At 39.4% G+C, this 27,980-nt stretch overlaps 2 protein-coding genes across 2 annotated transcripts in view; one reads left to right on the forward strand and one right to left on the reverse strand.

The window, feature by feature from the left end:
* Window positions 1-27,980, reverse strand: part of GTF2F2 (general transcription factor IIF subunit 2) — a 121,675-nt gene that overhangs the window by 60,257 nt on the left and 33,438 nt on the right. The gene's annotated exons all lie outside the window — the stretch shown is intronic.
* KCTD4 (potassium channel tetramerization domain containing 4) lies at window positions 1,474-10,028 on the forward strand. The gene is made up of 2 exons (XM_033104972.1): window positions 1,474-1,800; window positions 8,375-10,028. The coding sequence occupies exon 2, from the start codon at window positions 8,571-8,573 to the stop codon at window positions 9,348-9,350; it is 780 nt and encodes a 259-aa protein (XP_032960863.1). The 5' UTR covers window positions 1,474-1,800; window positions 8,375-8,570; the 3' UTR covers window positions 9,351-10,028.

The following is a 27,980-nucleotide window of genomic DNA, read 5'->3' on the forward strand; positions in this document are numbered from 1 at the left end:
AAAGATAAGTTACTAAAAGCTGTCAAATCACACACTGGAGAGACAACTGGAGACGGGCAGAGAAACATAGAGTCCAGGATCTGCATTCGTGCTGTTTCACACTGTCTACGTTCTCGCTCCTTTTCTAAGAAACTAAAATTGAAAATCTAAACTAAATTGTGGGTTAAACTTTCACAAGAAAGGGAAAGCAGATGCTCCATCAGGATGCTGCACTGTGAACACTGGTGACTGCACGTACGTTTGTAAGTTTGAAGATACAGTGTTTGGGGCAGGAGGAATGTATGCTGACGTCATTTTGTGATTCCCTACCTCTGAGCTTAACTGACTGATGGGCTGCGGGATTCTACTGCACAAAGGAGAATTTGTTAAGGGTTATGAGGGCTGCAAGACAGAGACTCACACAGAATACTGGGCTACACACACACACACACATACACAATGTCTAGCTGGGGATCAAAAAGGGCTGTAACAAAGAAAGCAACGCTTGTGCTGGACCTTAAAAACCAGGTAGGATTTAGACTGGGAGGTAAGGCAGAAGGACGCTGAAGGTGGTGGGAGCAGTGTGTGCGACAGCTTTCATTGCCTCTCTGTCTCTGCCTCTCTCATTTGGAATTTTAAACTAAGGGACCCACACCAGAGATCACTAGAAGGACGATGTCATGCATGCACTCTAAAGAGAAGCCACATAAGCTCCTTCTACGGAAGACCTTGGCCTTGGCTCAGTTCCCACCTTTCCTCAGGCGTGGCCATTTGTTCAACTCTTCTTTGGATTTGGGTACATATGCCAGGATCCTTTCTAAAGTCACTCCTCAACCCCCCCCACCCCACCCCTTTTTGTTTTTGCTAGATCGGTTTACTAATTGGTTTTTGCTACTTGCAACCAAAAGAATCTTAATGAGTATGAACACATACTTTTGGTGGTGGTGTTCTATTTACCTGTATCCTGCAATCTAGTTTCAGAAAAAAAACTGAGAGAAGATTTTAAAAAGTTAAGTACGCAGAGCACATCCTATAAGAAGAACTGAAGGCTTCTAGTTCTGATGCTGTGACAAAGAACGGTGTCACTATGGAGAAGTTACTTCACATTGCTGGGCCTCAGCAATGAAGTTACTGGGATCTCTGAGATCTCTTTAGAAAAAGAAAAAAACAAACAAACCCAACACAACTGGCCTTTCTCTCTAACTCTTCCCTCTAATAAGTTTTATTATCTCATTAGTGTTTATTTTGCTGGCTCTAATACTTTCTAAAAGATCTAGATATGATTACATTTTCTTTGACTAGAAATTAAAGAAACTTTCTTAGAACAAAACGTTGAGAAGCTGCCCAAGGCTTGAAGACATACAAACGTCTGCTCTAAGCTGAACCTTCCTCCTCTGTATCTCAATTTGAGATATACTCTACGTTGAAGAACCCAAAAGAAGTAAGTGACTGGCCCTTTTAGAAGTCAAGGGCATTCCTAGTTTGAGCGAGGTAAGGAAGGAAGGAAGCAGGAAGGGTGCTTATTAGCACTGGCACGTAAGCAATGAGAGCAGGTATGTCAGGGAGACGCTGGCATCAGGAAGTTCCAGGTAGTCCCGCCCCCGAGGCCGCCCTGGACCCATGTCGATGGGTGCGCCCAGAAGAGCCCCGACAGCTCAAGTTGAAGCAGACGAGCAAGCCAGCGGCTCGTAACCGCGATTCGGCGCTGATCCTCGAGACTTCTGAAGCTACTTCCCGATTCACACTGACACCACATCTGTCCACCCTCTCTGGAAAAGGAATGAAGAGATAGTATTTCCACAGAGCAGGTGCATTTAAAAGGTAAATCATTTTCAATATTCCTCGTTGTCTCCATTCTCGTCACTTAAAATCTTTTCCTAGCAGTTTTTTACATGTGGTTCACAGGGTAAGGCCTGTTAACACACGCGACTTGGCATCTACACAAACCAGTTAGGCGAACTGGCATTTGAAAGTGACCTTTATTCTATTCAAATTTGTGAATTGATGTTCTGATTTCTATGTAATCTTCATAAATTTCAGGAATAAAAGATCAAGCTCAGATTTCAGTAAACCTAGAGTTAGCATTTGATTACTTAACCTCAAAAGTAACAAATGAACAGTCATACAAGTATTCTCAAAATGTATCTGTTTACGTATTGTTTTCTTTAATAATATTCAAATTACAAATGTCTAATATACTGGGAATTCCCAATTTTAAACCAAATATTGAAACCGTAATTTGAGGACTAGATTTAGGATTTAGAAAATATCTCGACTCCGTCACTCACAGAACTGTTCTCCGACTCTTCCCCTGTAGACGGGGAGAAAGCAGGCTGTGCAGACATTCCTCCACACGGGGTGCTGTATGTAGTTCTGAGCAGACAGTATCTGTGAATTACAAGACTGACTGACTGCCCAGGAGTAGAAAGGAAAGTGGTGAGCTAAGGCACAAAATCAAGGACGGAGGCCTGTGTGCAAAGGAGTTTGTTCTCTGAGTCTACAGAACCCACGACAGACCTTTGATCAAAGAAATAACTTAGTGACTGAGCATTTTAAAAACGAACCTTTGAATGTTTTAATATTTACAAAGCAAGTTCCTAAGTTACCATCCCTCTCACAAGTCAGGCTGCAGTCTCCTTTTTGCTTGTTACACCACAAGTACAATTAATCAATACAAAAGCCTCTTAAGTGTTAATGTGGGCACGATGCTGTGATGTTGTAGAAACAGACTTAATCTCTAATCTCAAAGTTGCTTTCAAGAGTAAGAGGCTGAATAAACCCCAGAAATAAAATACAGTTTTATAAAAATAGGAAGTAATGCTGTGGTGTGATAAAAAATGAAAAGGGGTCGGAAAACCACAGGGCTGTAATAGTTTGTTTCGGTTAGACCTTCATCAAAGGGTACAATCAAGCTTTGGCTGCTGCCCTTGAAATCAGAAAGAATTCAAAAACAACAGCAAAAGTGATTAAATGGGTAGCAAAACAAATCCTTCCCGGAAAGATGAAGTCTCCCGCAGAGAAGTCTTTCACAGCAGTTCGATACTTCAGGTAAATAGTGCCGAAGCGTGTGTTAGCGGCGAGGGGCGGCACAAGGGAAGGAAAACCTGGACCCTGTGCTTAGACTAGATGCAGCTGAGGGCTCAATGTTAATGAAATACTTACAGACGATCCAATGATACGTATTTTTAAATCAACTGAGTAGGACCCAAGTTTCGTTAATTTCATCCTCAACAACTCCCGTTCTCTTCACCATGTTTAACTAGTACCAGCAGCAATACCACGCTCTACTTTAGTTCTTCCTGATCTTCAATCCTGAAGATCATAGTAAAGTGACGCTCACACTAAGGGCAGGAATTACGCCCCATCATTAAGAACTCCTTGGACAGAAGTTTCCTTTCCTGAGCTCCTCAGTGTCCTTAATATGGTAATTCTTCGCCCTGTTTGATCATGAGAATCACCTAGAGAGCTTTTTAAAAACTCCTGGGCCCACTCCCAGACATTGTAGTCTAACTACACTGTGAGGCAAGAGGTGGTGGGGTTTGCACAACCTCCCTCGTTAATTCTAATATGCAGCAGCCAGGGTTGAAAACTGCTGCCTTAATAGTCCTCCCCCTTCTCCCTTTTCCTCTTCCTGTATCTCTGTTAATTTTATTTTCTGGTGGTATTGAAGAAATAGCACACAGAACTGCTCAAATATTTCATCAAATCTAAGATATCGTCCATTGTTAATATTCACCAATATTTTATGTCATTAAGAAAGATAAAATACTGCCAAGAAACATTTATAAGCCAATAATTTTAACATATACCCTGAATGTCTTAACATTTCAGAAATGTTGAATGTCAAAACATGTGCAATATAATAGAGTTCTCCATTCCCAATTTGCAATCACTCTACTCTCTGTGAGGAGGAAACTGCATTTGCTCCTCTGAGCCATCATATCCCGTTCTGCTGGTCGGGCCCCCTTCTCCCCTCCACACCATCTCATCACTAAAGACACAGAGGATCTAAAGATAAGAGGAGAAGAGGAAGAACAGCGGTGGGGACAGCATTCAGGACCAGAGACCCTTTTGTTCACTGATTTCAGAGCAATATGACTTCCAAGGTTTCTAAGTCATGCCCCTCATTTTGAGATTGTAGGTAATGATTATAACGTCTAACACCTCCTTCCCAAAGAGAAGGCAAAATTCTGTTTTGCCAAATAGCACTATAAAGATGAGTTCAATACAATAATACAACTTCAGTGTTCATTTGACGGCTTATAGAAGTGCTCTGCTCATCTGCTTACAATAAAATTTTCCAGTGAATAATAATGCATAGGCTACACTTCAAAAAAAGAGAAAAATCGTTTTTTAAAAAACTTAAATGACATCTGCTTATAGAATTATAAAACACAGGCTTCCCTGAAACAGCCCAAAGCACATTTAAAATATGAATTAATATGATTTGTAAATTGTTTTCAAGATTACCTCTGTAATGAAAAGTTAAGCAATGTGGCTTTTGGCCTGCACAGCTCAGTTCGTCTGTCATTTTGATTTGTGCTCCTTTTGATACATAGTGCTTTATTCATTTCCACACTCCTCAAATGAGGCTTAAAAACTGGCCGATATAGCAAAGTTTCCTGGGCTTCTCCAAAGACCCAGTGGAGCACTGCAGAACATTTTGCAAGTGTATTCATCTGACTCGAGTTGCCATCCCCATCCCCTTCCTGCCAGAGGTTATGTCCAGTGAGTGCCAGGAGGACAGAACCACTGCACGGGGGTCAGACACTGGTCGGCCAGCTCCCTAAGGGAGGTGAGGTGTATGCACCTGTGTTAGTACAAGCCCTGCGCCAGACAATATCTAATGCTAACAGATTTTCTGTTTCCAAAAAAACCCCACAAAAGTCTGGACATTCAAATAGAATGAGATTAAAATGGAAAAATTCTCGATTCTTAAAATGTTAGTACATTACACTGTGCAATTTATTACTTTTTAACACACAAAAAGCGCTACAGTAAATAGTCATAGCTGAATATCACAATTAATGTTTCTCACATTCAATCATGGTAATGACAATGATGCCATTTTAAACCGGAGCTTCAGGGAAGATTGACATCACCATATACTGGAAGGGTTTGCTACACTTCGGTTGGGAATCCGGGCCTAACCAACAGATATACTCATACCAAGAACCTGACGATGGCATTGTTTAAATCTTCACGTTGGTAAAGGGGTGTTGCATGTGCGTGATTACAGATGTCTAAGAGGTAATATAACTCCCATAAAGGGCTAAGGTACTGAGTAGAAAACGGGGCCCCCACCTTTTTACAAAATATCTTTCTGCCTACACAGCTGAAACCCTCCAGTCTAGTGGATGTCAGTGAGCTCATCTTTGATGCATGGGTTAAGCTCTTCTGCGGAAACTACTAAACCGATGAACTCCAGTTTGTATGTGCAGCGAGGCGGAGAACTAGTCACATAAAGTGGGTACTTCTCTTGGCATTGAGGCACCATTTTGACCGTTTGGGCCGTGTGGGCCTGACTGACACCCCTGAGGACAAGATCTCCCCGACTCTCCTCCCCCAAACACGTAAATACAGATGCAGAATAGGAGAAAAAGACGACGAGCTGGCTTTCTCCTGAGGGGCTTGTGGACCGTCACAGGCAGCCGTGATCCGCACCCCTTAACCTGCAACCATCTCCTTTCAATGGGGACAGTGTGCAGTGGGGCCCGCTGGGGGCCATTTCTTTCTTAACAGTGCACGTTGGGGGCAACAGGACACAAAAGGCAAGTCCTATGGATTCCTCTCGGTGTCCAGTCAGGCCCTAAGACATGGCAGTCACTACACAATGGTTGCCAGGCCACAGGTGGCAAAACAAACCATACATGTCAGGTGTGCAGAAGCCAGGATGACCGGAGGGAACTCTGGAGTGAGAAAAAGTGATCGAGGCGTAGAGGCACGAGACGGGGTGGTTCAGTCCCCCGAGGCAGCAGCACAAACAAAGGACAAGCATCCGTAGTGTTTAAAACCAGGCAGCAGCAGCCAGAAGAGCGCGAGTTAGCTAATGTACGGCGGCCCTGGAGTGACGGCCTCACAGTCGGCGTCCTCACCTTCCCACCCGCGGAAGCAGGTCTTCTAGCCGCACATCCCCAAACGCCGTACGGGGCGTAAAGCAGCAGATCTAGCATTCCAGAGTATTCAACTACATCACTTTATTTAAACATACAAAGAATATTCTAGCACAGTCTCTCCGACTACACTATAGCCACGTTCTATTCCGGCTGATGTCCCATAAAGTTCATTAAAGGAGGATTCCCCCTGTAAATGAAATTGCTATGCTTTCGTTGATTTTGCTAGTATATAGTGCCACTCACGGGCTGCACTATTGACATAAGAATTCCATGAAAACATTTCCAAAGTTGTACCAAAAAAGAAAAAATCTATTCAATATTTCTTAAAAAGTCACATTCACAGGAGAGACTTGATTCCAAAGAGGTAAAGTCATCACACACGTGAACTTGTTAGGCTCTCATAGTAAACTCTTCTGACACGATGCAGGGCTGACAGCGGTGGCCATCAACAAGCTATGAGGTTCTAGATGAAACACTAAAAACTCTCTGCAATGCAATTATTTTTTTAATTGGGGAGTATTGGGTGTGTTTTTCAGGACCCATCAGCTCCAAGTCAAGTCACTGTCTTCAATCTAGTTGTGGAGGGCGCAGCTCACTGGCCCATGCGGGAATCGAGCCGGCGACCTGGGTGTTATGAGCACCGCGCTCTAACCACTGAGCCGACTGGCCACCCTAGAGTGCAATTTTATTTTTGGTAAAATGAAGAGGTTGAATTTTATGTTCCCGAAGTGAAAATTCGGTCCTAAAAAACGTTATGCCTTAGATTTCTCATTTGATTTCAATGGACTTTTGGTAATCTCAGTGACATATAAAAGTTAAATTCAAAATCTGCTGTAATTAAGAATATAATTTTTCATATCTGAAGAAAACTTAACATTGTTTAGGGAAAATACAAGGTAAGCATTTTTAGAAAAATCTGCCCCGATATTTCTATCAACATATAGCTGGAATAATTTAAAAGTACCTTTAATGTAAGGGACATATAAATCAATTTAATATAAAATCTAGTCTAATTCTGAGAACAATGTAGTTCCTTAGAATAATGGAGCAGACAGACCAGTCAAATCACAGTGTATTAGGGACAATGCTCACATTTCTTAGCACTGGGCCCTTACAGTCTAGACTTGAAAGCTCAGACCACAAAATGTTTTGAAAGGCAAGTTACAGGGGAAAAAAGAAAGGAGAAAAATACCAACACATTGTTGTAGCTCCCAAGTTAAAACAAACAAACAAACAAACAAAACACCTCTGTGAACAGTGCAAACAACAAAAAAACAAACTAGGTTTCCCATGACACTATTTTATAGTAGGTATTTTGTGGTTTTTTATTTTTTTATTATTAGTTTCAGGTGTACAAAACAATGTAAGAGTTAGACATTTACACCCCTCACAAAGTTATAACCCCCCGAATCTACTGCCCTTCTGACATCGTACATAGCTGTTACAGTATATAGTAGGTATTTTGAATTTCTTTTGTTTTCTCTCTTTCTCTCTCTCTCTCTCTCCCTCTCCCTTTCTCTCTCTCTCTCTCTCTCTCTCTCTCTCTCTCTCTCTCTCTCTCACACACACACACACACACACACACACAGTTATATTTTCTACATCAGCCCAATTCTTTTGTTCAGCACTGAAGCATGTTTATGGTGAAACAAGCTCATAAATTTTCCATAGGAAATTTTAACTGAAAAAATGTAAATGATTACTGCGAATATATTTTGCAATATCAAAATATATTTGATATTTTATCTTTATGGTAAAAAAAAATAGAAGCTTTTGTTAAAAGACATTGAGAAAATTTCTTGTCACTTGCTAAAGATCCCCAAATCTAAATCACATGCAAATCCACGTAAGTTCAAGTGCAATGTCACAAATAACAGGTTTAAATATTCTCATTTGAGTCTCTAAAAAGACTACACCACTGTGAAATGTGTGACTTTTTATGAAAGAAAATTCCACACACCTCATTCCTTTCTCTTTAGGTTTTCCTAGTTATAATTTACTTACAAAAAAATGATACTAATTCAATATACATTATTCTCCAAAAGATGATAGTGTTATTCAATATTAAGCCTGCCTTACTAAGTAAAACTTAATAGGTATTTAGAAATGGATAAAAACTCACACTCAGCTGGAGAAGGAAACATTTGGAATTGATTAACTGCCAAGAGGAAATTCAATTTATTCGGAGGAACTTTAATTACGTCAAAGAATATACATGAAAATCTTTTCCCAACAAATTCCTTCCCTGATACAGTTAAATGCAAATTATCTTTTCCCAGTCTTACTCCAGAAAGCTCCTGCATACATAGCTGATACGCCACCTACTGCAAAACTGAGCTGACCGAGCAGGCGATGCAGCTAGCATTTCCATTCCACCACCAGGCTGGAGCTGAATAAAGGCGTGTTTGTGTGGCAGGGTTTCTGTTTTAAAAATCTCAAGGCCAAGAAGAACAAGCTGCAACAGCATTTGCAAAAATGGAGCGTAAAATAAACAGAAGAGAAAAAGAAAAGGAATATGAAGGGAAACACAACAGCCTGGAAGATGCCGACCAGGGAAAGCACTGCAAATCCACACTGATGACCCTCAACGTTGGTGGATATTTGTACATTACTCAAAAACAAACACTGGCCAAGTACCCAGACACTTTCCTTGAAGGTATAGTAAATGGAAAAATCCTCTGCCCGTGTGATGCTGATGGCCATTATTTCATAGACAGGGATGGGCTCCTCTTCAGGCATGTCCTAAACTTCCTACGGAATGGAGAACTTCTGCTGCCCGAAGGGTTTCGAGAAAATCAACTTCTCGCACAAGAGGCAGAATTCTTTCAGCTCAAAGGACTGGCGGAAGAAGTGAAATCCAGGTGGGAGAAAGAACAGCTAACAACCAGAGAGACTACTTTCTTGGAAATAACAGATAACCATGATCGCTCACAGGGACTGAGAATCTTCTGTAACGCTCCTGATTTCATATCAAAAATAAAATCACGCATTGTCCTGGTGTCCAAAAGCAGGCTGGATGGATTTCCGGAGGAGTTCTCCGTATCGTCAAATATCATTCAATTTAAATACTTCATAAAGTCTGAAAATGGCACTCGACTTGTACTGAAGGAAGATAACACCTTTGTCTGCACCTTGGAAACTCTTAAGTTTGAGGCTATCATGATGGCATTAAAGTGTGGTTTTCGGCTGCTGACCAGCCTGGACTGCTCCAAAGGGTCAATTGTTCACAGCGACGCCCTTCATTTTATCAAGTGATTACCTGGGTCACAAACAAAGGCGACGGACAAGCATGCAGCCAGCTCGCCTCGGAAAAGCACAGCATCAAAGGCATCCCATCCAAGTAACTCCCAGCTAGCTGTGTACTCAGAGCCCTGCTGCTACTCAATTACTGGGAGCTAACGGTATGTAAATTCCATTGCTCAAGATGTCCTTCCCTAGGGTTTCCTGCTGGTCGGACTCTTACACGCAAAATGAAAACAGTGATCTTCTATACATTGTAAATAAAGACGGAATGCTTTCGCTATTTGTTTATTTTTCCTTAAGCTGTCGTTCAATCAGACTGTCTTGGTGACTTCCACAGTAAACAAGCATGTACATTATCGTTCATGTTAAGTAAATGGTAATAAAATATTTTAAGGGGCTATAAGATTTAAAATCCTTTCTCCCTATGGCAAAAATCTACAAAGAAACTGAACTGGTAAAATTAACCATTGAGAGCAAAATGTGCAGATCTACTAAAACAGAGCACAGTGAAACCAAATGAGATTGTAAAACGGTATTAAAGCTACTGATTTAATTTTTAATGGTAGGCACCAAAAGCTTATTCATAGTTTCTGTAACCGCATACCAGAATTATAGCTGAATTGATATACTGCTGAACATTCCTAGAAAACTGCCTGATGAAAATAAAAAAATAAAAATAAAAACACTACTAGCTTCTTTGCTTGTATTAATAATTACAATAAAAAGTTACGTGTGTCACTTTTAAAACAAATATACCACTTGATGATTTCACACATTATTATGCATCGATGTAGTGACGGGCAGGCTACAGTATCCCTGTCTGGTCTTGCAAGTGACAAAAACCAGCGATTTTATTTCTCGGCAGGCTATACTCCAACACAGCATGGAATTAGAATAATACAGAACTCATTTTCACAATCACCCTAAGTGTCTATTCATTTTTCAAGCTCAAAAATGTTAAATGAGCATCACTAAACATTATTCTTATGCAAGAACTTCACTGATTCTTTGCAGTACCAATTTGGGTGCTAAATCTCAGACTCACCCAGTTGTGTTCAATTTCTTCATGCTAAACAAGAAGTTATTTTTTTTTAAAATTAAGTTGTACATGTGGCTGTCTCAATGAAATGATCTAGACACTTGGCTTTAAATGTGAGTGCATTTTTTTCTTCCCAATTAGCAGCTAAATCATTTCTATGCCACTTATTTTCTTTGGATTCTAAGAACAAATTACATCTTCTATTTGCTCCTTTAAAATTTAACCACTAAATCTGGTAACTAAATCTTAATTTTAATAAAGTTCAACAAAAGATTTCTGAAAATCTTGACTGAGGTTACATAAATTAGCATACATGCCAAAAGTTGGGTCACACATATAAATTTAGAATAAATTAGCAGCAAAGCTGATACTCTCAGAATTATAACTGACTTCCAGCTACATCTAAGGTAATACAAAAGTTGGCTGCCCATACTAAAAGAAATATTTTAAAATCTATTATACAAAGAAGTCCTTTTAAAAACTCCACATTAAAAAAAAACAAAAACAGTCCACATCAACCACACAATCTTCTTTTATGTGTAACAAGAAAAAAACTGTGTTTTACTAAAACATGAAATTTTCTCTTATATACTTGAAAATGGCTTACCCAGGATTTAAAGGAACTATGAAAACAGAAAAAATAGTAAGATCTATTTTAGCAGATACTATAACTGAACAGTTTATATACCTATCCAGTTTGTGAGTTGACTTTTCCTTGGCATTTGGACCTTAGTAACTACAAACATGGTAGTGATTTAAAGTCAAATCAAGATTTTCTCTAACAGGATTTCATTATAGATAATAAAAGTAACCCTGATATATCTTTTTACAGGAGATAATAATTGAATAAATCTCCTTAGAACTATTATAAGTAAGGTTTTTGCATCCATTCACAAGAGAATTTAACTGTTAGAACAAAATTATTATTGATGGAAACAACTACTTAAAGAAATCTGTCATTCATTTTTATGTCTGTCTCTAAATAAATCGTATGTGGATGTATTTAATTCCTTCTCAAGCTTTTGATAAATCATGATATCCTAAAACAACTTAATAATCATTATATCCTAAAACAACTTAAATAAATTCTGACTATATTGATTACTCTTATATAACTTTTCATAAATGTACCTTTTAAAATTCAAAAATTGCTTACACTTGGATTTACATATTCAAGTGCCTAAATACTGTGCTGTACGTGTATAGAAAATATCTATTTTTTAAATTCTGCTATTTAAAAAAAATACTTAGAAATACTTTCCTTTCAAAAAACTCAAGAAATCATACAAAGTGCCAATTGTAAGTCACAGTGAAGCTGTCATAATATTTTTGTTTGCACTGACTGAGGAATTTCTTCCTCAAATCTTTCCTCCAAGGAATAAATCACAGTGACTTTTCCTTCTTTTTCAGAAGAAAGGTAAAAAAAAAACAGTAGGTTACTAGACCTGCCATGAGCCATACATATATTCTTGTATTAGGAATTACCCCATACAGTGATAATAGCACTGTCTTTAAAATATGAAAAATAAAACATAGCTCTTAGTGTACTATATTTCTAAAATGTCTATGGCAGCACACAGAACAAATGAAACACTCATGAGACTTTTCAAATAATATAAGAAGACTACTATCCCAGACTGAAAACGATACTACTGATTAAGCTTGTTCAGTTATTTTTTTTTAAAGAAAATTACTTATACTTCAAATGCTATTTTAAGATGATAATGAAAGGTAACATTGTTTTATCACATGGCAGATACCATGCTACGAACATACATTATCTCAATCAATTCTCACGCTGACGCTAAGAAAGGTACTATTATTCTTTCCTTCTTACAGACGAAGAAACAGGCATAGAGGGCTAAGACCCTGCGAAGATCACACAGTTACTAGGAGCTAAAGCTGGAGCCAAGCTTTGAAACCCAAGTACAGATAGCAGTTCCAGAGCGAGCAGGAGCTACAGAGCAAGAGCAGGTGGTTTTTGCAGGCCGCCTATCTCTCTCACACTTAGAAAGTGGCATAAAACAGGCATCCATAACACATGTGCTGAGTACAGAAGACCAAAGTACAGGTATGCCTCACTTGATAAAACCTCACAGTGCAGGAACTCTTAAAATGTTGAGTGAAAAACTAGATATTGGGAAGGCAAATAATATTTTTAATTTCATGTCATTTCACTTAAAGAACATGACCTGAATCATCTCACAAGGATAAAGAATACCCCAAGTCTATCTATTGGTTAACCCAGATGTTCACACATCAGGTTAACTGAAAAGGAGGTGAACTTCAGGACTTGTCCAGTCCACCTAACGGACAGATTATGAAGGAAAAATGTGGCACAGGGAAACACTCGCGGACTCGAGTCCGACTTGGGTTCAAGTTCGATTAACTTCCACTAACTTGCTTACGTGACTGGAAGCAAGACTCTGAGCTTCTTTGAACGTCAACACCCTCACAGTGAAATGAAGATAACCATGCTTAGTTGATAGAGCTTTCTGAAGGCTATAAATGATAAATGATATGCAAAGTGCCTCACCCACCACAAGACTTTAAATAAGCCTTGGTTATTATCTTATCTAGTGTAAAGGTATCTTCCTGACATAACCATGAATAACAGGCACAAAAACACACACTTACATTAATTAGACTTTCTATTTAGACAAGAACAGAATGGAGACCTTCTAACAAATGCATGCTTAATATTGTATCATATATAAATGTTAACACTATCTCTTGCTATTACAGAACAAAAAATTGTATACTGTAAAATTCACTAGATGATGGGTATACAGAAAAATAACAAAGTTAGATAAAAAAATTTAACAGTTAACACTGAGGTGTTGAGTGAAGCCAAAGGCTATGCATTAAGTAAATTCATTCCCAGTCTTCATTCTGTGTATCACGCTAAGACTTTAAATGTAACGAAAGTATGTAATAAAACATTTTTAAGTAGAATTCATTTTAATTATCTTTTAAAAAATGAATATGTACCAAAACAATGATCTTTTTGGTTTAAGGCAGTGGGCAAGAAAAGCAGTTGAGAATTTAAAACTCAAAGTGAAAGAGACATATCAACTCTACCAATGTTAAGAATTCCCAATGAAGTAAAAAACCTCTTCTACAAAAAGTAATGGTTTCTCAACAAGGGAACCACCACTATTTACCTCCCTCTTCCCTTCAAAGAGAGCATCTCTGGTTGTTTCTCTGAGTTTCAGGAATTACGATATTATAAAAGACACTTCCCTGAAAAGTGTATGCATGGGTGGAAAGGAGTAAGAAAAGGGGGACATGCTGGCACACCTGGACCTTTGAGTCTACCCTGCCCTGCCCATACCCCGAGGGCCACTGGGCAGCAGACAGTACTAGTACTTCCCGTGCACTGTCTCCTCTAAAGCGAGGTGCAGAGACTGCCCGTTACCTCCCAATACCCAGCCTTCTGCTCTTTGTGGCAGTTGTACCCGGATCAAAACCTGTATTTCCCAGTGTTCTGTGGCCAAGTACTAAGTTCCGCCCAATGGAATCCAAGCAAAACTCGCAGGGTGTGATTTTGGATTCAGTCCTGTACAGGGTTTCCAAGCCAGGTGAGCGCTCTGCGTGGCCCTGCCACCTCCATCATGCTGCCTGGGGTGCGGGCGTCATGGCTGTACCTGCACACATCCTCCAGCATCACTGTGAGGATGGAAGCCACAAGCTCCTGGGCAGACCATTGCTGAAAATCATGGGACAGCCATACACAGCTGACTGCTTACCACGGAATTTCCTTTGCAAAGAAGAAAAGTATGTTTAGATCACTGCTATTTCGGAATGTCTGTCAATCCTAACAGGTAGAAGTGGGTAGAACCCGTTTTACACATGAGAAAGAGACCCATACAGTTAAGCAACTTGCAGCCTCCCAAGTGCCAAGCTTTAAACACTGTGTGACACCCCCTTCGGATTAGACCTGGGAGCTCAGTGAGGGACTTGGCAGAAGACTCGGGCCTTGAAAACGGGCAGGATGATGCTGATGAAGGTTGGCAGCTCCATTCATACGACTAGGTTGAGAACTGGCTTACAATACTGGAATATGCCAAAGTTAACCGAGAGGGAATCAGCTCAGTCTGGTCAGCTTGAGACAAGAAAAAACTAGGACAGAGAACCCATTTCAAGTAGGCAAAGGAACAACTTTCCGGATTTCTGTGGCACTATACGCCTCCCCCTCGCATTGGGGTGGGGTGGAGTGTGAGGCTGGCTGGAGAAGGGCAGAAACCCCCTTCATTTCCCTGCAGTATCAAGCAATTAAACACGCTTAAGATCCAATTAAACACGCTTAAGATCCGGTATGCTGCTTGAGTCTTTTGGGAGGGAGCAAAGTAAGAAAACTAGGGAAAGGAAACAGAGCCTGAAAAACTGCACTGGTGAAAGCTGAAAGACAGACGTGACCAATTTTTTAGAAAGAAAAGGGATAAACGAAGAAAGTTAGCTAAGAAGCTTCCCCCAGACAGAGAGAGGGTTTGGAGCCTTAAGCAGCAGGGCAACTGTTTGTTCTCTAAGTAGCTAGTATTACTTTCAGGTAATAAACTAATCTAAGCTAATAAGCCTGTAGTGAACTACTCAAATAATTAGACATTTCCCCCCAAGAACATGGCAACGGAAGGATCGAGAAGAGCTACTGCTAGCTTCTTACACTTAAGTTAAAATACTGGGGCACCAATGCTAAAGCTCACATACTTTAAAAAAAAAAAAAAAAAGATCAAACGTGACCCAAAGGAAAATGATAGGTGAGTTTTTCCGGTTCTATAACCAGAATCTGATGATCCTTTAGGAAGCAATACCCACTCATCCACAGAAAGATTTCTTTATATTTACATCTGAATAAGTACTCATTGTTTTTGTATTACACGGGTTTAAAAGATAAAATATAAAGTTATTGTTGCTTAAAACCTTATTTTCCACAGCCACCTGGGAGGCAAATTGTTTATAAATCATTAGAAGACTTAAACACGAGAATACACATGTAGAAGAATCCATTGGAAGGAAAAAGTATTTTTGAAAATCGGCAAACTAATAAATGAAAGATGTCAACCAAAACCAATACGGTTAGAGAGCCCCCCGCCCCCGACTGTCGCCTTGGAACCCAGGCGTCTTTTAGCTTCTAGTCACTTATAGCGAGGGTATGAACTAATCAAACAGGATGAAGACAGAACTGCTCATATTCAAAGCACCCAAGAAGGATGCCTGCTAACCTAGTCCCTACCAATCTCGTATAAAATCAAACAGAGAAGGACAGGCCCAAGGGCAGTGCTTGGTCAGTCGTTCTGGACTGACCACCCAGCTCGCTAAAGCTGCTAATAATATCTTCTGCTGGGCTTCACATTAATGACACATTTCTTTTGAATGTTCCTGTAAGTTCGTACAGGCCAAGGCAATTCATTTTCTTAGACCCATATTTGTATGGACACTTATTTCAAACTGTCTTTGTAGCCTAAGACCCTTCTTTACCTTTAGTCTATTGCTCATCTCTGTTCAAAATCCTAGCCCTCACAATTAGGGGCTCATATTACACATGTAGAATAACAATGACGACAACAATTATAAATATAAAAATAAAAGAGTAAAATAAAGAATAAAAGGCCACTACTATTTACTGAGCAGTAACTAGTGCCAGGCACTTTTGTTATTGCTACATCTAATTTACAAGTGGAAAATTGAAGTTTGGGGGGTGGGGGGGAAGTGTCTAACTAAGGTTTCCGAGCTCCTGAGAGACTGAGGAGGGTTTTAACTCATCAGTCAAGCCAGGTTCTAGAACCCACTCTCAAATACTACAGCAAGTTCTCCCTTTAGCTTTGAAAAGTAGAAAACTGTATTTTTTTAGCTCCATCTATGTAAAACAGAGTTCAAACAACTTTATAATATAAATATGATTGTTTTTAAGAACATTAGAAAGAAATGTTTATATATGTTAGAGGTTGACATATTTAAAACACTCTTAGCTATTTGTTCAAGGATTCCCCCAAAACCTTTCTGGGCCAAGCTTTTTTTCACAATGATACATTATTTTAGAGTAGTAACAATGAAGTTCCTTGAAACTACTATGAGGGGAGGCTGGATGGCTCAGGTGGTTAGAGCCAACCTCTGAACAACAAGGTTGCCAGTTCGATTCCCACATGGGATGGTGGGCTGCGCCCCCTGCAACTAACATTGACTTGGAGCTGAGTTGCGTCCTCCACAACTAAAGGACAACGACGTGGGGCTGATGGTCCCTGGAGAAACACACGGTCCCCCAATATTGCCCAATAAAAATTTCCAAAAAAATAAAATGAAAAGAATATTGTATCATAAACTTCAAAGTTGCTAACTGATCTTAATTGTTCTCATTACAAAAATAAAATAAAATAAAATAAAACTACTATGAATAAGAAAATAAATTCCAAGCTGCAGTTAGTTGAAATGTGTGGCCCTTTCATTCTGAGGCAGCCAGCGAGAAGGGAGTGAGGTGTAGGAAGAGAACTGATCCCAGATACACGAATATCACTTTTGTTTTTTATGACTATATACGGCAAGGATCACTTAAGAGATGGGCAACTGACTAGTACAAAAATATACTTTTAAAGAAAAAGTCATGCCATCAGCATGTCACTGTACCCTTCTGAAGAAAACATTAAGAGATACATGAAAATTTAATTAAACAATTTTTACTGAATAAAAATTTATTAAAGAAATGCATTAAGGTAATTAATGGGCCTCAATTATATAAGCCTGCAAAAATAACAAGTCAATCCATTTCACTACAAACATACACAACTAGAGAAAACTAAAATGAGCACTAATTTTTTATATGCTATATGCAATACTGACCAAATTAAATCAGAGCTTATAATTAAGACAAAAATGTACTTATTAAAAATTAGATGTCAAAATTATTTCTTTTGACATCAAAGGAAATAAAGACAGGAAGTGTGGAGTGGGAAAAAAGTATAGTTCAATAAGTAAATCAATTCTACAGTAGCATTTAGTGTACAGTCAGCTTAAAAATAAACATTTATTAATCACCTAGTACTCTTTGAGGAAAAGAGATAACTGCATAAAATATATTATTGATTTTCTCTCAATATAAAATTATAAATATGTATCTAAAATAGACACTAAATACTGAGTCTAAAATGGAGACTAAAGTTCTACAACGGAGCTGAAAAGAAACCATGCATATTTTGTAAAAGTCACCCATAGGCCTTTTTTGAAAAGAAAAATGAGAGGATCTAAAGTTGAAATCAAGACAATGAAGGGATAAATGAAAGTCAATAATTCAGGAATAAGATGGCCTGGTTAGAAGACTAGAAGAAAGCACAAATTTATTTAAAATTAATCCTAAGGTTAAACAGCAGGGGAATTAATTGTAGAACAAAATGTTAACTTTAAAACCTTGATAAAGTGAAAATATAATGAATAAAAATTCAGAAATTGTGGTTTGAGGAAAACAATGTCCTAATTTTTATAACAGAATCAACAGATTGTCAAAAAGTGAAACCTTTTTGTAGTTAAAAAAAATAAATAACATAACGCTCCAATCCCTTCATTCCTCCTCCCTCGCATTCACACCCTCTGCCCTCCACTTGAGAACTCTTTATTTCTTGTGGAAAAGAAATATTTATTTGATATTCAACAGTTCTTTCTGTTCTCTTTCTTCTGTTACTTCAAGTAAATTAACTATACTTGTTCCTATTCCCCAGGGCTAGGTTATTTAGATCAAATCTACCACTGAAAACAACTATAAAAGCTGAATAAAATGTTAAAAGCATCCAAAAGACCACAAGATAATAAGTAATCACCAAGCTCCAAATATAGGGAAAACAAGAATCCCCGAGATCATGGGCCAACCCAAACGAGACCCTTTGTTCAGTCTCTCAAGGCTCGGTGTGTATGTGTTGTGGGGAGAGCAGATCTCCAAGTCCAGACAGAGGCTGCACAGGTGGAAAGCCTAACAGGAGTTCCTTACCTTAAAAACAAACAAACAATCCATCCAAAGGCGTCTACCTTCTGAGGGGAGGCAGGGCCTGGAAAAGTCCCTGATGAATTGTAACTAGGATGATTACAGGTCCTAGTTTGCCAACACAGTATATAGTTTATAACACACTGTTTCACTCTCACAGATGTTTCTGTTTGGATGGTAAGTTACATGGTCACCCAACAGTCACCTAGTTTCAATCCTCTGGCTATCCTACCAGAGACATGTCAAGCCTTGAGCAGACTGTCCCTGAAGATGACTGCCAAGAATTTCTCTGTCCTTGTAGGAGGAAAATTGTCATGGATTCAAAAAAGAGCCAAAGAAGACATCTCGAAATAAAAAATATAATAAGTAAAATTTAAACCTCACTGGATAAGCTTAAATGGCAGATTAGACACAACTGAAGAAAGCTTTAGTGAGCTGGAATACAGGAAAAAGAAATTTTCCAGAATATAGCATGGAAAGAAAAATGAAAAAAATCACAAGAGAGAGATATCTCTCCAGCCCTTTCCCCCAAACCTTTCCTTGAGAAGCTCTGTTCAGTCTTTGAGATTCCCGGCACCACAGCCCCTGCCTCCTGCCCGTCCTCAACGCTCCCAAAGCATTTTCACCGAGATTCGGCTGTCAGGAGCTACCGAGACCCATTATGAGGGGAAGCAGCCAGCATCAGAGCTGGATTCACACACAATAGCCCCACGTCTCCTCACTCCGCACTGGCAGTGTCCGAATCCGTCGTGCTGGCAAATGTCTGCGTGCTGTTTCAGCGCGCAACACGCACACTTTGCCGGCTTATGGCAGACCCCTCACGAATACTTCAGGTCTTAACTCAGATGCTAGATTCTCAGTGCTGCTTCTCACCCATCCAGCATGAACGGGTTGCTTCCTCTCTTTTGCTCCCATGAAACCCCTCTCCCTTTCACCCCCTTTTAGACACTAACTCTGAGGACAGGAACTGTGTGTCTCTTCAAAATATTTGGGTCTTAGCATAATAACAATCTGGTAATTGATGATCAAATTAAATCTGCTCAAATCACCTGGCGTTATTGTTCCTCCCAGAATAATTGAGGACCATGTGACAGAACCGCGACACAAGTTTATAACGCACTGTACAAATGATAAGTATTTATAGGCTACACTGTTTTTTAGAGAGTGCTTTGCATCCTAAATTATAGTTGGGAAACATACATACCCCACTAGTCTGCACTGTTGAATTTTTTAATTCCCTAACCAAAAAAACGATAGATTCCATCCCTAACATGGGTCTGGTGACCTTCAGGAATGTTAAGATTCCCACTCCAGGATTTCTTTATCTGAGAACGAGTATCAGAATGCTTTGCAACAGTCACGCAGGATCCCAAAGTACTTAAACTTGTTTAATTTAAAGTTTTGTCTTGACTCTTAAAGCAAGAACTACATAGCACATTACAGTTCTGCTCTGCGTCCAAACGGAGATCACTTGGCTTTTTCCTCATCTCTTCACTTTTTTCCTGTCCTTTTCATGGCAGGAAGGACACAGACAGAGTAAGAACACTGGTCTCTAGTTCTGCTTCTCAGAAACATTTAAAATAATTCTGCTACTTCAAAAAAGAAGACTGGGCTGAAATCAGAGTCTCAAGTCCAAAGGTTTTCAGGGATGGGGCAGGTAAAATAAGTATGTGAAACAAGTAAATAGAAAATAAGAAATAATGGTTACTATTCTGGCCATTGGACAACGAATGCCCTAAATCATCAATATTTATTAAAAAAAAAAAAAAAAACAAATGAAACAGGCCTGCAGGCTGGATTCAGTTTCTTATCCTAGTAATGTTTTAGTATCCATAACACACATAAATTCATGAGTTATATTCCTGACTTCACCCCCAGACCTGCTCATCTTTAAGCACCTTCGTCTTCTATCTTTAATTCAAAGAAAAGGGCCATGAGAACTACGTTTTCCAAATCATAGAATCCACATCTGGGAGATATCAGTTTCAAAAGGCCAGACTTTGCTGGCCCCTATTTTACTCTGATAATAAATCGATGTAGTTTAATGTCTTGTCGTAAAACATCTGTGGTCTACTACTTAACACTCCACTTTTAGTCTATGACTTTATTCTCTCAATGTACTTTCCTTTCACCTGTGCAGCAAAGCCACTACTATCAACGCCAGAATTACTTTTAGTAAAATGAGTTCTCTTTCAACCAATATCCAACAACACACAACACCAACTCCTCCTATTGAGAAATGCTCTGGGTCAAAAGGCAAGTGCCCTCCTCCACTGGTAACGTGAGAAAATTACTCTTTAAACAGCTCTATTTCTAATTCTATAAATTAAGCCAGTAAGAGTCCCCTGGTCAAAGTCCATGCATGTACTACTCCCCAGTGATGCACAGACGACAGGACGGACAAAACTTGGTGGCACAGTCATTCTCAGGTTCCCAAGCAAATGTCGTATCGTAACTCACAGGGGCAGCTTCAGGAGAACGCCTAACCAAGACAGAAATAGTAAACGGTAACGCCCCAGTCAGGGTGGGCCCTAATCAGTCTGTCTGGTGTCCTTATAAGAAGAAACTTGGTCACATGGAGACACAGCAGAGGTGCGTGTGCACAGAGGACGACCAATGACCACGTAAAGAGGGCTGTCGTCTGCACACCCAGGAGAGAGGCCTCAGGAGATACCACACCTGCCAGCACCTTGAGCTTGGGCTTGTAGTCTCCAGACTGTGAGGAAACAAATTTGTTGTTTAAGCCACCCACCCAGGCCACGGTATTCTGTTATGGCAGCCCTAGCAAATTCATACAATGGGATTTAATCCCCGTGATCTCATTTTTCTTCCTGTCATCTAATTTTTTGAACCAACTAAGGTGAACGGATTTTCAGAAAAATGTGTGTTCTTCTTCTACTTTGCTTTCTTTGTTACTATTCTTATTGAAATAGAACCTACATTTAAGAAAAGTACACAAATCATAAGTTTACAGCTTTAATGAGTTTTCATAAAATGAATATATCCATGTAACCACCACTCTGATCAAAATATAAAATAGTGGTAGCTGTGCTTTGATTTTTAATTTATAGATTCAAGATTGAATTTTCTACACTACTCTCTTATATTTCCTGAGTAACTTTGCTTTCTTTCTAATATAGTTTATTTTTTTTAAACTTTCAAGCAGATGTCTCATAGTGGACATAACCAGTATCATTTAAAAATACTGCAATATTAGAAACATTAAACTTCATTTAAAAATTTTTTCTTTTCCTCTTTTTTTAACAGGAAGAGACTATGATTATCTTTGGGAGACACACAGTCTGGTAAACTTCTACACAGGCTCCAATTAATTTTTCTTCCTCTCACTTAATACCTCTTAATATTTTTTTCTTCTGCCAAGACTTAGTAGCAAGTAAAGGCTTTTGTGGAAAATGAATGTCAGTTGAATCACTGATGCAGTTAATTTATTTGAATTATTTTCATGATTTTTATAGTCTCAAAATGAAACTGTTTCCAACAAATGATAGCTTTTTTCAGCTAATGAGGCACTGTGCATACAGAATTTTTTCCCTTGCAACTGTCTTCCTGACTAAACTATATTCTAATGGCTTTTAAGTAGTTATTTCAAAAAGCTGGAGAATATAGAGGATATATAGAGAATATGCATATCTGAAAGACTAGCGGCTGAAGTCAGAAAGAGGCTCAGAGGCGGTATCTGAGAGAACCTTCTTGAGATCGTAACGATGGTTCATGGTAGAACTGGAGAAGTCCAAAGGAAGAGAATGGTAGGACAAAAGGACGTGTAATGAAGCCCAGTGACGGCAGCAGCCACGTGGTCAGGCACAGAGTGGGAGCAGCCGGCTGTCGGAATGTTCTGCAGCACGCAGCTGTGGGACGGCAGCTGGAACAGGCAGCATTGGAGGGGTGAGAGCACTGTCTGCTCTAAAACTGCCTGTTGCCTTCCTACTTCACATCTACCTACACCTCCGTCTCAGGCTGTCTGGGTCTATTACAGGATGCTTTACGTGCAGTGTCCCTAAGAATCACATTAGGGTTTAAATCATTTGGCTGCACAGACACCCAGAAAGAAAAGGCTGAAAGACATCAGAGCTCTCAAAACAAGACAGAAGCTGACTCTGAGACAAGGTTTTAACGTTCAGGTAGCTTATTTGCGAGGTGACCCCAAAACACTGAAAGAGAACTGGGGAGGCAGGAAGAGAAAAGAAGTCAATAAAGAGATCATTTTAGAAAATTGGTACAAGCTGTGTAGCCTGGGGGACAACTGTTGCTTAAGCTGCCGAACGCTGGAGGACAGTGTGGAACGTGTGCCCAGAGTTTCCCCAGGGAGCTGGTATCAACCACCAACTCCTGGCAGATCTGCCCTGCCCTCCAGGCGGCTGGAGTAGCTGCCAGCAGAGAAAGCTGTCAGGCAGAGACACGGATGCTGAGATTCAGAAGCTGGTCGGCGTGCCCAGAAACAGGAATGGCTGAGGGACAATGGGCAGGCACTGAGGGTACCCACGGCATTTATGCCACAGTCCCTGATCCACAGGAGTCAGTGCCTAACTGGGGAATGTAAGAAACATCACCCTTCACCCAGAAGCTGAAGAAGGATGGAGAACGGCTCTAAATCATCATTCTCCTTTGCTGAACAGTATAGGTGCTTGTCTCTAGAAACAGTAACTCCAATACATGCATGACAAGTTACACACGAAGACCAAAGTCTGCCAAATCCTCAGTCACGAAGTTCTGCATAGCTATCTGAAAGAAACTGGTGCTGTAAACAGCTCTCGGTGGTGTGCTTTTTTCTCTATGAGAAGAGGCTAGAAGGCCGCAACATCAAACCATAAAATGTTCTCAAGAAAGGCTCTTTTAGAGCGAACCAAAAAAAACACAAAACAGTATGTGTCTGCAGAGTTTTCCCCTTTCTGCTTGTGGAATAGCTAATGATAGAGTACAGCAAGAAACTGTGGACTGATGCATATACATAAGAGTTCTTAAAAAAAAAAAAAGAGAGAGAGACTTGAGCTGAATTTCTTTTCAAACACAGCAGCCTTTCAGAGTAAGCTGGGTCTCCATCAGTGCTGCTTCACCCCTGGCCAGGTCATACCTGTCCATTTCTAACAGCTGGTAAGAACAGGGAAGAATGAGATTCTATTTCAGAACTTAAAAATGTTCACTAAGTCAGTATTAAAGACATAAAAATTGACCTAACTTTCAAAAGATTTATTTTAAACTTAAACTCAACTTACATGAAATCGGTTTCTCTATTCTTCTTGATCAATTTCTTTAACTTTCCAAGTAAGAAATTGATATTCTAAACTGACGCTTGTACATAAATTGTATATAATGTTCCTATTATTTATACTGAGATATACTGATAGATCTATTTGGATCTATTTGTTGTGTTCGTTTTGGCAGCACGTATACTAAAACGTATCTATTTGTTAATTGTAATTTTCAACTTGAAAATAATCATGACATTCAGTAAACACAGTTTAAGTATCACTCCCCTCCCCTAACCCCACCCCAAAAACACCACTGTCACCAGTCTGACATCAGTGTCTTGGTACAGCTCTAGAAATGATTTTCTGTTGTCACTTTATCAGCCAACTTTCTCAAACAGTTCTGCAGAAAGACGCTTCATGCGTTCAGAGTAAAACGAATGACCTGATGAACTGTATTTTCTCCAGTGGTACCTTTACAAGTGGATGCTATAAGCTGTACAGCTCTAAACTGTGACTTCAAATAGAGTTGGATAATAAATTAGGAAGCAGAACATAAAGAGGGGAAAATGAAGAACCATTGGAATTTGAGCATTAAATAGTTCCCACTGACTTATCTATGATGCTATTTTGGAATTACTGTTCTTTTTTTTTTTTTTGTATCATAATGGTGGTTATATACGTATTTAAGAAAGGAATACTTATGGAGACACGTACTGAAGAATTTCAGGATGGAATGGTATACTGTGCGAGATTTTCTTTAAAATAATCCAGTGAGGTACAAAGGGCAGTGGCTGGCGTGTAGTTGAAACAAGAGTGACTGGTATATGTTAATCACCTGAAGTTGGATGACAGGTGCATGAAAATTCACTATACTATTTCTCTCCTTTTGTATATGCTTAAAGTTTTTCCACAATGAAAAGTTAAAGAAAGGGGGGATGGGAAAGTTTATTTTTCTTTCCTAGTAAGCTTTATCATGAGAAGCCCTATAAATAGTTCTTCTCGACTAATATATAGGTGAGAAATCAGCCACATTTTATCTTTATATTGCCTGTCTTTCTTTATTACATATGAATCTTTAAGCTTAAAATACAACCAAGCTTGATTTAAAGTGGTTGAGGTAGAAGCACAGAGGACATATTTCTATATGTAACAATTTTTTCAAGAGCAGTAAAATGTTTGAAACACCATATTTCTTACTCTAAGAATTTTCTTCAGTCAGGACTTGTACAGAATAAGAAAAACCTGGTTTTATGGTTGTGGTAAACACCCAAAATTGCTTTAAAGGAGTAGTCTGACAAGGGCTAGTGAAAAACTAGGGTGCTTAAGAGTAGGTATTAAAAAAAATTTTAAAACCTAGTACAAAGATAAAGCCTGGAGCACAGTCTCCTGTAACTACACAAATTGTTTCTGATATAACACAGAGAAAAGGGCAGGAGGGGGAGGGGAGGAGAGAAGGCGACCAACAGAAAAACCACCACTGGGGAGGTGACAGGTTCTGGTCCCTCCTGCGGCTCCTTCAAAATAACCGTTTATAGTCGTTCCCCCTTATCCGGAGTTTCTCTTTCTGTGGTTTGGGGCACCTGCGGTCAACCACGGTCCGAAGACACCAAGCCCGCGCGATCCGAGGAGCACGAGGAAACCACGCGCCACCGCGCACAGCCCCACACAGGACGTGGCCCGGCCCTCGGTCCAGCGCGGCCCCGCTCCATAGGCTCCCGCCCGTGGTCACAGGGCAGCGGCCAGGTCATCACCTCAGGTCGCGGCATCGCAGAGCTCGTGCTCGGTCACGCTTACCGTACTTAACAATGGCCGGCAAGCCATTCACACAGCTTTCATTACAGCATATTGTTATAACTGCTCTATTTTATTATTGGTCACTGTTGTTAATTCATCTGTGCCTAATTATCAATTAAACTTTATCATAGATATGCATGTACAGGAAAAAGCATGGTGAATGAGTGTACAGGCTCCGGCACTCCCCGCAGTTCCAGGAATCCTGGAAGGGGCCCCAGTAGATAAGGGGACACTGCTGTATCTTATAACTTGAAAACCATTCGTAGTTACACCGATTGCTCGTCCCTAGAAGTAGGAGTTTCCCTCACCGCAGCCCGGGAGGCTTCCTTAGCACTGCTGACACGGCGGGCAGGCGGAGCCAGGTGACGGGCTGGCCAGTGCACAGCAGGCTGTGCATCTCTGACCAGCACATGCCAGCAGCACGCATCTGCCTCGCTGTGACAATGAGAACTGTGTCCAGATGTCGCCCACGTCGCCCTCAGGTAGCAACCACTGTACTAGAAAACATATGAATCCATAAATATACATCTAGAAGATGGCACGGTAAAAATACATCCATAATCTACAGACAACGATGGAACAGACTGCTTTTGTGTCTTCAGGGCAAACCCAGGAGGGAGTTTATGAAGGCACTGAGGTTTACACTAAGTGAAGCTATACATCACAGTGACACACAGCCTTATAGAGACGGAGGAGATAGAATTCAGCAGGGCGATGAGGGGTGCAAATATACACGAATAAAGTAAAATGGTATCTTCTTATAAAAGTAACTTGCTGTTAATCACTGATAGTACATTTTAAAAATCTACCATAATGCTGAGGTGGGGGAAAAGAAAAATCTACCACGAATCCTTAAAGCTGGGTGGGAGTACATAGGGTTCGTTGTATTATTCTGCTTTGGGATATGTTTGAAATGCTCAGATATAAAACATTAATTTTTTTCCATTCTATTTCTCTTTCTGTTTTAAATGCTGTCTATTACTCATGAAATGGATTGTGCATCCACACTCTGAAAACCACTAGTATAATGAGTTAGGGCAAGGCTTACAAACTACATGATATTGGTCAAATTATACCCTATGTAAACCCCATTTCTCATCAGTCAAATAAAATCACAGTGGTACCTACGTCATAGGCTTGTTGCATGGGAGAAATGAAATAATTCATGTAAAGTCCTCACCACAGTGAACAAAATAAGTGCGCAATCAGTTACGTACGCCTATTTGTTGGCTATCAATGCTTAAGATGCAAATGTAAATTTAAATGCTTCGATGAAAAGTTTCTGTAATTCTTTCAAATCAAACAGCTATGAGAATTTTAAATGATACAAGGTACTCTGTATCACAGCCAATATAATCAAGAATACAGTTCAAGTGCAGGCTTCAAATTCATTTCAGTAGCCTTTCCTATTCTGTTGTGATGTAGGTTTTCTACTGGGCTCCCAAAGCGTGGATTAGCGAGCCTGTGGGAGGAGGGGCTGCGACTTTTTTATTATACACGAAAACCGTCTGTACTCTGCATGATTTTTAAAATAAGGACTATGCATTCATGGCCTTTTAAAGTAATAAACCGACTGTAAAGCCTCAGCTTATATAGGGAATCTGTGGATTAGTAGTATCACCGTATCAACAGAATATGGTTTCAAGCAACAAATATAAAGCCATCCAAGGAACGTGGGTTCTATTTCTATAATGAGAGGCTACGTGGCTGAGAAAGAAAACCAGCCACCTGGCATTTTCTCTAATTTAAATTTTGCTACAATAATAAATACACTTATGCTCAAAGAAAGACAGAGAACCATGCCTGTGTGCAACAAACACCTTGAATGACGTGTTTTTGTTAAAGCAATAGTTATTTGAAAAAGCCAGAGAAAATGAGTGAGTTTTTATAAATAAAAATATTTTAAAATTAAAATTGTTTTAAAGACTTCATTTTTATACCTCTGTAATTTACACAGTAAAATTGATTTTACTAAGCTGCGTTTAGTTTGTAAAGAAGCCAGGTTCTTCCAAAGATCTTAGGTATACATGAATCAAAACAATGAACCAACTTTACAGCCTGGAAGCTATAGAAAAATCAAAAGAAAAAAATTGTGTTTGTACAGCTTGTCATTTCCTCTAGGTATGATAAAAACTTCCTAAGTTCTTCTCAACTGCTTTACAAAACAGGAAATGGGCAGGGTTGATAATAAAAGCTGAGTGTCACAAAATTTTAGGAATAGGCAAATACAACATACAGTAAAGGTAAAAAAAAAAAAAACACAAACCTTAAGGATACTGTCTGACATTCTCCATAAAAATCATAAACATATATGGTGATGGAAAGAGAACTGACTCTGGGTGGTGAACACACAATGTGATATATAGATGTATTACAGAATTGTACATTTTAGCTAGCTGAAATCTAGTTAACTTTACTAACAATTGTCACTCCAATAAACTTTAATTAAAAAAAAATTCTAAATCATAAACAAGGATATACAAAAAGCAGAGGTACAAGATAAAGTTATTTAACAGAAATCACAACCAAAACTTCAGTCAATTTTAGGCATATTTAAGTGGAATTCATGAGTACTAGAGCTGGAGATTTTGTTTACATTAATAAATTCGTAACAATTACTAAAACTGAAGAAA

The sequence above is a fragment of the Rhinolophus ferrumequinum genome, chromosome 4 (assembly GCF_004115265.2).
Source record: "Rhinolophus ferrumequinum isolate MPI-CBG mRhiFer1 chromosome 4, mRhiFer1_v1.p, whole genome shotgun sequence".
NCBI classification, from domain to species: Eukaryota; Metazoa; Chordata; class Mammalia; order Chiroptera; family Rhinolophidae; genus Rhinolophus; species Rhinolophus ferrumequinum.

Bases quoted from the DNA above. Each gene is read 5' to 3' on its own strand.
- KCTD4 (XM_033104972.1), top strand. From the start codon at position 8,571: ATGGAGCGTAAAATAAACAGAAGAGAAAAAGAAAAGGAATATGAAGGG.